Source organism: Rutilus rutilus, assembly GCF_951802725.1.
Source record: "Rutilus rutilus genome assembly, chromosome: 15".
Lineage (NCBI taxonomy): Eukaryota > Metazoa > Chordata > Actinopteri > Cypriniformes > Leuciscidae > Rutilus > Rutilus rutilus.
This window is the reverse complement of record NC_140220.1, coordinates 19972613-19983163: the sequence shown is the minus strand read 5'-3', so window position 1 is coordinate 19983163 and position 10551 is coordinate 19972613. Positions and strand designations below refer to the sequence as shown.

Genomic DNA, 10551 nt, shown 5'->3' with positions numbered 1-10551 from the left:
GAAGGATCATAAGACACCAAAGACTGGAGTACTTGCTGATGAAAATTCAGCTTTGCATCACAAAAATAAATTACATTTTAAAGTATATTAATATATATATCAATAGAACGCATTAAGCTCTCTTATAAGAAGCAGATAGAGTTTATTTGTATATATATATATAACAATAATAACAATAAAAAAAATAAAAAAGATTAACCGAGCCGGAAGTAAATAAAGCGGACCGCTGTTGTTGGATTCGGTTGCTATGGTAACCGTTACAACAACTGTGGCTGCAACAGATGCCAGTCCAACTCTCAACAACTAAAAGTTGATGATTTCAGCCTCCAGACACGCTTTTGATATTACAATTAAAAGGAAAAATGGCAGCTAATTTACAGGCACAACACGAGACGCAGAGCGGAGTTTACACGTTTTCCAGCCGTCCGCGTGCGGTTCCCAACCGTCCCAAATACAGAGCCGATCCGCTGCTGTGAGTGACACACACACACACACACACACACACACATACATCCATCCCACTTCACATATTTTGACCATTTAACAGTCTAAATGTCATTGATAGACTGATATTTTTAAGATGTTCCTAGATGTTTTGATGCTATAACTTAAGAATAATCTTTTCCCCCCCAACTATGTGGGTCCTGTGAACATCACATCAGGTAACGTTAACGTTAACGTTAGCTGCTAAACATAGCCTAAGCTTTTTTTCTGGCACTTTGTTTTATGACATCTCTCTCTCTCTCTCTCTCTCTCTCTCTCTCTCTCTCTCTCTCTCTCTCTCTCTTTTAAGTAACAAAAACTGTACTAATAATAATAATAATAATAATTTAAAAAATGTAATCGGTTACCTAATGTAGGCTAACCTCTGTTCTCTCTAGAAGAGGGAACGAGTATTGCGTAAGTTGCTTACGCTACGGGTAAAGTAATCTTTTCTCGAGATAGGAAGCCAAAAAATTATCCCTAATTTTTAGAATCTTGTCAACGCAGTGCAGCAGCACGCGGGCTAGAGCAGGCTACCTAGCGTGCTCATTGGCTGCCCTGCGGCAACTGCAGCAGCCTACCACTGAGCCTGGCGTGACGTCACGCCCAAGCGCCCTCACGCGTCACAGCCTGTCAGAAGGGACGTGGTTTAGCGCATAAAAGGAAGGCTCGGAGGCTGCTCCCCTGGTTTTCGTCAACTGAAGCGAATGAGCTTGTGGCGCGAGCACGGCGGGTTACGCAATACTCGTTCCCTCTTCTAGAGAGAACAGAGGTTACATTAGGTAACCGATTACGTTCTCTTACGAGAGGTTCTCTCGTATTGCGCAAGTTGCTTACGCAACGGGAACCCCCTTGTCAACGCCGTGCGCGCCCAGCATCCACTGAATGAGTCCCAGGGAAAGCCCGGGGAACACGATGAGTGGGAGCCAGGTGGCCAACAGAGTGGCTAGCGCATGTACATAAGCACACAGTAGGGACAAATGTCATGAATGGAAATCCCGCTGGACCAAGCCCACGACGAGGCCATGTCTCTAGTGGAGTGAGCTCTGATGCCCAAGGGGCACTGCAGGTTTTTAGACGCGTAAGCAGCCACAATAGCGTCCACTATCCATCTGGACAGACTGTTTCGAGGCGGCGAGACCCTTGGTGCGCCCACCAAACGAAACGAAAAGCTGCTCCGAACGCCTGACAGTGGCGGAGCGCGTGATGTAATTTCTCAGTGCTCTGACAGGGCATAGGAGGTTATTATCGACCTCGCTGCCGGATGCCGGCAAGGCTGAGAGAGAAATGACCTGCGCTCTGAAGGGAGTGCCCATCACTTTGGGGACGTAACCGTGCCTCGGTTTGAGAATGACTTTTGAGTCATTAGGTCCGAACTCGAGGCACGCGGCGTTAACTGATAACGCGTGTAGGTCACCCACACGTTTGACTGACGACAGAGCTATCAGAAAAACAGTTTTGAGCGTGAGGTATTTCAAATCCACAGTTTCTATAGGTTCAAAGGGATGCGCTTTCAAGGCCTCCAGGACCAGGGAAAGATCCCAAATAGGAACCGACGGGGGCTGCGGGGGATTCATCCTCCTGGCTCCTCTGAGGAAGCGGATGATGAACTCGTTCCTTCCTAATGCGCGGCCATGCATCAAGTCGGCGAACGCTGAAATGGCCGCAACATACACTTTGAGCGTGGAGGGGGACCTGCCCATGTCCAGCAGCTCTTGAAGGAAGCAAAGCACCCGCGAGACCCCACTCGTTTGTGGGTCTAAATTTTTGACGGTGCACCACTTATTAAACACAGACCATTTAGACGCGTAGAGCCGTCTCGTAGAGGGAGCTCTAGACTGTGTGATCGTGTTCACAACCCCTTTTGGCAGGTCAACGGGTATTCGTTGAGTATCCATGCATGCAGAGACCAGCGCTCTGGATGAGGATGCCAGATCGAGCCGCGGGCTTGAGAGAGGAGGTCTCTTCTCACCGGTATCGGCCATGGGGCTGTGTCTGCCAGCCGCATTAACTCCGGGAACCACGTTTGATTCTCCCAGTGCGGGGCTATGTGGAGCACAGAGTGGCGCGTTTCCCTGATTCTCCCGATGACCTGTGGCAACAGTGAGACCGGGGGGAAAGCGTACAGCGGGCCGCTGGGCCAGGCTTGGGCCAGCGCATCCTCGTTCTTTGAAAAGAACCTTGGGCAGTGAACGTTGTCTTTTGACGCAAAGAGGTCAACTTTCGCTTTGCCGAAAAGGCGCCACAGTAACTGGACTGTCTGGGGATGCAAAGACCATTCCCAAGGGGGAACATTGTCTCTGGACAGTCTGTCTGGATCGTCGTTCAGGTGACCGGGCACATGCGCGGCTCTCAGCGCTTAGCCCAAACGAGGAGGCGTTCCGCCAGGGCGCAGAGAATTTTGGATCTGACACCGCCCTGACGGTTCACGTAGGACACCACTGACGTATTGTCCGCGCGGACTAGTACATGGTGATCCTGCAGGTATGGGAGGAAGTGCTTCAGCGCATTCTCGACCGCCAGCATCTCTAGACAGTTTATGTGAAGGCGATTCTCCTGGTCTGACCAAAGGCCATAGACCGGTCTGCCCTCGAAGAGAGACCCCCAACCTCGGTTGGAAGCGTCTGTCGAACTTTTCGGTGCGAGACAACTCCCATTGTCACTCCCGTGTGGTACCATTCGGCCGCCAGCCAGGGCTGCAGGGCTGAAACACAGCCATGATTCACACTGATTCGCGAGCCGCCGGCAGTCCAGGCTCGGTGAGGCACTTGCGCTTTCAGCCAGCGTTGTAGCGGGCGCATGCGCAGTAAGCCCAGCTGGAGCACAGCTGCAGCTGAGGCCATATGGCCCAGCATTTTCTGAAATGTTCTCAGCAGAACCCGACTGCCCGCCTGGAAAGACGCGGCGAGATGTCGAATGCGGCGCGCGCGCTGCGTTGACAACCTGGCCGTCATAGCCACCGAATCCAGTTCTATTCCCAGAAAAGAAATTGACTGATGGGGCAGTAATGAGCTCTTGGTCCAGTTGACCGAGAGACCCAGGCTTTCCAGATGACTGAGGAGCACTGTTCTGTGAGACATCAGCTCTGTCTCTGACTGCGCTAGTATCAGCCAGTCGTCCAGATAGTTCAATATCCGCATCTCCTGTCTTCTCAGGGGAGCAAGGGCCGTGTCCATGCACTTTGTGAATGTACGGGGTGCTAAAGACAGGCCGAACGGCAGGACGGTGTATTGATATACCTGACCATCGAAGGCGAATCTCAAGAATGGCCTGTGAAGGGGTATAATCTGGATCTGAAAATATGCGTCCTTCAGATCGAGAGAAATAAACCAGTCCCTCGGGCGAATTTGCGCGAGGATTTGTCTGGTTGTGATCATTTTGAACGGTCGTCTCATGAGAGCTTTGTTCAAATATCTCAGATCTAAAATAGGTCTTAGAGCTCCGTCCTTCTTGGGTACAAGGAAATAACGGCTGTAAAAGCCTGTCTCGCTCAGAGAAGGATGCACCTGTTCTATAGCCCCCTTGCACAGCAGCTTTGCTATTTCTGCCTGAAGTAGGTGCGCTACTTCTGTATTCACTCTCGTCTCGGTCCGTGCTCGAAAGCGCGGGGGACGGCGAGCGAATTGTAGCGAATAGCCCCGCTTTATAGTATTCAGCACCCATTCTGACACGCCCGGGATCGCTTCCCATGCTTTTGCACGCATAGCTAAGGGTCGAATGGTCTCTGGGTTCAGATCGCCACGCTGCGCAGGATGGGGAACCTGTATCAGAGGGGATGGGGCGGAGGCTCGCTGACAGCGGTGACTGGCTGGGCAGCACACAAGGTGTGGGCACGGGATCGTGGGCACATTTCCTACACTTAACACTCGAGCGGCGCATGCCCGCTTTATGAGAGTGCGCTCTGTGGGAGATACCGGGGAGATCGTGCTTGTGTGTAGGGGTGAACACAGGAATGTGGGCACATTTTCTATACTCATAACACCATCGGCGTGAGCCGGATAACCAGACATTACACTCTTTCTGAGATTTCTCTGGGTCGCCGTAAAAACGGCGTTTGTGTGCAGGCGAGCGAGTTGTGCAACTGACTCGTTGGCTGCGGTGTACACTGCTGCAGTAGCCTTTTCTAAGGGGACTGACAGAGCTGGGCGCTTTGATGGCGGTCCGGCCGCGGCGGGACTCAACCATCTTTTCCTCCCTGCGGCTGCTAGGAGGACTTTGCGGGCTCGGGCTTCAGCGCTATCTTGGGCCAGGGTCCCCGGGGGGGAGGCGGTCTGTGACGGCTGGTCGAGCGCGATCTAGGGCGGCCGCCCTGTCGTCGCTGCGAAGACGGAGGCTGAGAAGAGCACTGTGACGAGCTGCGTGCAGGAGGCTGATTCTGAGAGCGGCCTGCAGCTGAGCTTGAGCGGTGGGGCAGGAAGAGATTCATAGCCTGCGATGCCTTCTGTACCTCCGAAAAGTGATCCACAATCCTGCTTACCGCTGGGCCGAAGAGGCCGGTGGGGGAGAGCGGGGCGTTGAGGAACACGGAGCGCTCAGATTCACTCATATCCGCGAGCGTCAACCAAAGATGTCTTTCGTTGACAGTGAGCGCGGCCATGGATCTCCCGATGGCTTGTGCCGCGGACTTTGTAGCGCGAAGCGAGAGGTCCGTCGCGCTGCGCAGGTCCGTCACAACAGTTTGATCCGGGCCTTTCTCGTCCATTTCGCGGAGGAGATCGGCTTGAAGGATCTGGAGAACAGCCATAGAATGCAGGGCGGAAGCAGCCTGGCCGGCGGCAGCGAAGGCGCGGCCGACGAGTGCTGACGTGGTCCTGCAGGCCTTGGATGGGAGGGCAGACTTTGAGCGCCATCTGGCGGTTGGCGGGCAAGGGTGCGCTACGACCGCTTCCTCTACCGGGGGAATTTGTGTATATCCCTTCTCGGCGGCCCCGTCTACTTGAGAGAGGGTCGAGGAGACTGGAGAGCGGAGTCTAGCGGAGAAGGGGGCACTCCAAGACTTCGAGAGCTCGGTGTGGAGCTCAGGCAGGAAGGGTGCTGACCTAGAGGCAGGCGCTTGGCGGCGGCTAGGCAGAAAACACCTGTCGAGTCTGTTAGGCGCGGGCGCCTTCAGTGGGGACCACTCGAGGCCCAGTTGGCCGACCGCCTTAGTGAGGAGGCGGAGAAGTTCCGCGTCGACATTGGCGCGGGACCGGCTAGACTCCTGTGTCGAAGAGGAGGTGGAGCGGTGCTGGCGGAGAGAAAGCGAGAGCGTCGAACGAGGCGAGTCGAGCCCGCAGGGTCGACATCGGCAGTTCTTCGCAGAATTCGCAGCCCCCCGAAGAGAGAGCGAGGGCTGCGTGGTCTCGTCCCAGGCAGAGAGCGCAGATCACATGGTGGTCCCTGTCGCTGAGCGGGGCTCGGGAAGAGCCGCAGGAAATGCGAGGCATTTTGAAACAAATGCCTTGCGCTCTTTTAGAGTTGTGTTTTGCGGAGCGAGCACACAAGTGAAGCACAGCAAAAAAGGATACTGTCGCCGGATAGCGAAGCAGGCACGGATGGCTGAAGGCGGCGAAGACGACCGGCTTCCTCAGACTCTATCCTCGGCTTGCTGGTCGCTTGTTTCGACGGCGGCTTCTCTCAGAGTGCAGCGATGCGGAGAGCTTAGCTGAAGAGACGAAAATCAGGGGAGCAGCCTCCGAGCCTTCCTTTTATGCGCTAAACCACGCCCCTTCTGACGGACTGTGACGCGTGAAGCGCCCTCACTGGGCGTGACGTCACGCCAGGCTCAGTGGTAGGCTGCTGCAGTTGCCGTAGGGCAGCCAATGAGCATGCTTGGTAGCCTGCTCTAGGTCTGCGTGCTGCTGCACTGTGTTGACAAGATTATAAAAATTAAGGATAATTTTTTGGCTTCATATCTCGAGAAAAGATGACTTTACCCGTAGCGTAAGCAACTTACGCAATACGAGAGAATCTCTCGTAAGAGAACTATGATTAACGTTACCATGGTAAGCTTTTTGTTCTGGGCTAAGGTGATATCAAAGGTTTGGGGGCGTGGCTAAGGAATAAATAAAAAAGAAAATTATTTCTCAAAAGGATAAAAACATGCAAAATTCAGAACATATGTATATATTTGTTTATATATATACTTTTTCTTTATTGTATAATGCAGAAATGAAGACCAGAGCAGTTATGGAAACATCATGCATGACCGACGTGTTGTCAGAGGAAATACATATGCTCAACATATCCTACCCATTGTGAGTATTAATGCATAGAGGTTAGAAATCTCTCTTATAAGAAGCAGATAGAGTTTATTTGTATTTGTGTAGTCGGACAGCATAATGTAAAAATACCAGAGTACAAAACAGTGCAAAAAGCTCATTACTTTTATGAACCATTTTATTTTAGCACAATGTGTGTGTGTATGGTACTGTGATAAGAGCACAGTTGATGAATGAATAGAATACAAAAGAATTTAAATGTGTTTATCAGACATCTCAGCCCGATCCAGTGGAGTTCCTGAGACAGCAGGAGGCCAGAAGAAGAGCGATGTCCAGAAAACGGCTGAAGGAGCAGTTTGGCCCCAAAACACCAGAACCACTGGAGGGCAGAAAGAACGTAGATTTGCAGACAGGTAGTGAATGATTTTGCACAATAAACGCTGGGCTTAATGTCGGAGCCCAATGTTGAGCTCTGGTGCTCATGAGAAACCCGGGTTCGAGTCTGGCCCAGGTCATGTTCCCATCTTTTTTCCCCTACTACTTTGTCTATTAATACAATCTGATTAAAAAGCTACCCTAAAATAACCTATGCCTACTTTCATTGTGTTATAAGTGTAAATCTCAGAATGGAAATGCATCTTCACATACATGTAAGCCCAGAAATCAAGTGATGAAATCTCTCACTGATGTGTTTTTTAGAGATGTATCTCGAAGAGCTGAGCGATCGTGTAGAGGACGTCAGCGTGGAATGCCAAACAGACATGTTCCTGGACAAACCAGCCACTCCCCTCTTCGTCCCAGCCAAAACCGGACGCGACGCAGCCACACAGATAGAAGAGGGAGAGGTGCAGGATAGATTTTTGGATGCTTTTTTCTTCCATCCGCTCGTTAAGTCTAACGGCTAATCAAACGGCTGTTTGATAATCAAGGGATTCATTAGTTGCACCAGGTGTGCTAGAGCTAGAACACATGAAACATCTGAACTGGCTAGGTTTGTTGAGTGTCACGTTTGACTGCATGTTAGAAATTTGGCTAAGTCAAAAGAATGCATAGCATAAGGGTGTTCTACTAAGTATTAAAGATGCTTACCATTATTTTGGGTTGAATAATTTTGAGACTGCAGAAGTCATTAAAAGTTGCATTTTCAGTTGAATTTAGGGAAACCACTTGTTGAGCTATTTCAATTACTTTTGATTGATTTGTTTCTTGCAAACAGCCGAAAGTCTCTAAATTTTAGCAATAAACCTGATTTTCAATGGGATTTGAATAATTTTGATTACAACTGTAATTGGCGCAAGATGTCATCAGTTATATCTGGGATTTTTTGGCTTCTTTTTTCTATAGTGGAAGGAAGTGGAGACACGTTGTCCATCTTTTTTTACAGTCTATGGCCTAGAGACTAGTGTACACTGTGACTCATGAGTTTATAAAAGGAAATGGTATTCCTTATATCACAATTTAACAAGCAGATTATCTGTCTGTGTTCTTACTCCCTCTTTTTTTTTTTTTTTTTTACCCAAAAACCCTGCTCATCACAGTTAAATTGCTGTTGCATTCAGTAAACTAAATCAATGCATTATATAATTAAATTAATACAATCTGTAAATGTGTCATGCAGTAGACTAATTCTAAATGAAGGTTTGAAGGAAAACGTTGCGTTTAACATCTCTAAATCTGCCGATCATTTCCCAGTGGTAAGACTTGCATCTGTTCTTCTTGTCTGCAGCTGTTTGATTTTGACATGGAGGTTCAGCCCGTGCTGCAGGTGTTGGTGGGGAAGACGATAGAGCAGGCATTGCTGGAAGTGCTGGAGGAGGAGGAGCTGGCTAACCTGAGGGCCCAGCAGCAGACATTCAAGGAGATCCGTAACGCTGAGCTGGTGGAGGTGCAGAGGCTAGAGGAGAGGGAACGGCGCCTCCGTGTGGAGAAGGTGGGTATCACTACAAACCATACGCCACATGATGCTTAGCCAAAAAACACCAAGGTTGTGGTTTAATTAAGTCAGAGGTAAAGACTATGGCAACGGAGAAACAGGAGATATTGTCTGGAAATAACGGCACAATTTAGTGGCTGGTTGTTAAAAGTTCAGTAGATAGGTGCATTGTGGCCTGAACTAGACTTTATTTCTCTCCAGTTGAGTGTGAAGTATTTGTTCCAGCAAAGTGCATTAGGGGGTGGCTGACAAATTACAAATAGAGAAAAAAAAAACTATAGAGATAACTATAACAATAACTGTCTGAACTATCGTTCTGTTTATTCTAAAATGAGAGCTTATGTTGTCTACCACTTTAAATGCTTAAGCTCTTTAAAGCAGGATGGATTCTCATTGGCTGTCAAAAATCAATCTGAAAGTAATTCCAACCACAACTTTTTTATGTGCCATTATTGTTATATTTGTGGTGTGGACTCTGCTCTTCTTTATATTTAGAATGATTGTTGTTGTTATTATGGTGGTTATTGTCCTTCGTGTGAATGGTGTAACACATATGCCACTAAAATAATGCAATAAACATTAACTTAACAGCATAAAATGTCACACAAAACACCCTACATTTACCGACAACACAAATTAGAAGAAACAACATTTTTTATTTATAAAAAAATATATCTGATGTGTCACACTAGGACTTCTGGGAATGTCCTTTTACTGTTTTCAACTGTAAATTATATGGAATTTTTTTGGTAATGCATAGTTTTTACTTTCAAAAACCAAATTTATATATATATATATATTGTGTGACAAATATATATTTAAAGTATATATTTAAAACTTGCAGGCTTGATGAGCAGAAGAAACTTCTTTCAAAAACATTAAAAATAGTAATGTTTCCAAACTTTTGACCTGTACTGTATATATATATATACTGTATCTATGGAAAATAATCTAATCTAAGCAGCAATGTACTGTTTACTGCACCAAAACTAAATTCTAGTAAAATGCATTTCTCTTGACGTTGTGGCAGTAATCAAAGAGGGTTAAAGTATATTTTCTGAGTAGTACTGCTTTGTATGTATTTTCAATGTATTTTAATGCGCTGCAGGAGAACCGGATAAAGCAGCAGAAGGCAGCGCTGGAAAAAGAGAAGGAGACAGCAGATAAAATTGCTGCGAGAGCATTTGCTCAACAGTATTTGTCTGACTTGTTGCCCTCAGTCTATTCCAATCTGAGGGATTGTGGGTACTTCTATGACCCTGTGCAGAGAGGCAAGTGCAAAAACAAAGAAACTGAATTCATCTCTGTATTAGTTCATCTCTAGATCTTTAATGAATAATACATGAATTGCCATTATACTGTCTATGAAAGTTCATTATCTCTGCTCCAGATATCGAGACCGAATTCCTCCCTTGGCTGATGGAAGAAGTGAGCAATACTTTAGAACAGAGATATGTAGCAAGAACAGTGCTTGACAGTGAGTGATTTTTGTATTTAATTTTTTACCTTTTTCATGATTTTCTGGTGACTGATACATAACACTGACTTTGGGATTAATCAATCAAGTCTGTTGTTGTCTTGTTGAGATCATCCATTAGGCAGTGATAACAGTAATTTGGGCATAATTTGGATTTCTTGTTCTTCCACAGTGCTCATTCAAGATGTCACTAACCAAAGATTTGAGGCCTTTCAGATGAAAGAATAAACGATTTCCATTAGAGGTAAACAGGATGAAACATTTAATCACTCTAACACATTTGTAAAATTAAAATCGGATTATGTAATGTCAGTTTAATTAATACTTGAAGTGAAGTGTTAACCTTATAGTCTATTCTCATTTCAGGTCATACCAGGAAATCAGAAAGATGCTGGGAAATATTAAAGGGTTCACGCAGTCTTTATAAAAATCTAATAAATGTGCATGTCATTATAAAT

At 47.3% G+C, this 10551-nt stretch overlaps 1 protein-coding gene across 1 annotated transcript; it reads left to right on the top strand.

Moving 5' to 3' along the window:
* The first annotated feature begins 229 nt into the window (after positions 1-229).
* Positions 230-10551, top strand: rsph3 (radial spoke head 3). The gene is made up of 9 exons (XM_084432602.1): positions 230-472; positions 6632-6719; positions 6955-7096; positions 7383-7528; positions 8410-8613; positions 9725-9887; positions 10007-10093; positions 10266-10337; positions 10460-10551. Exons 1-8 carry the CDS (start codon positions 363-365, stop codon positions 10319-10321), a joined length of 996 nt encoding a protein of 331 aa, XP_084288728.1. The 5' UTR covers positions 230-362; the 3' UTR covers positions 10322-10337; positions 10460-10551.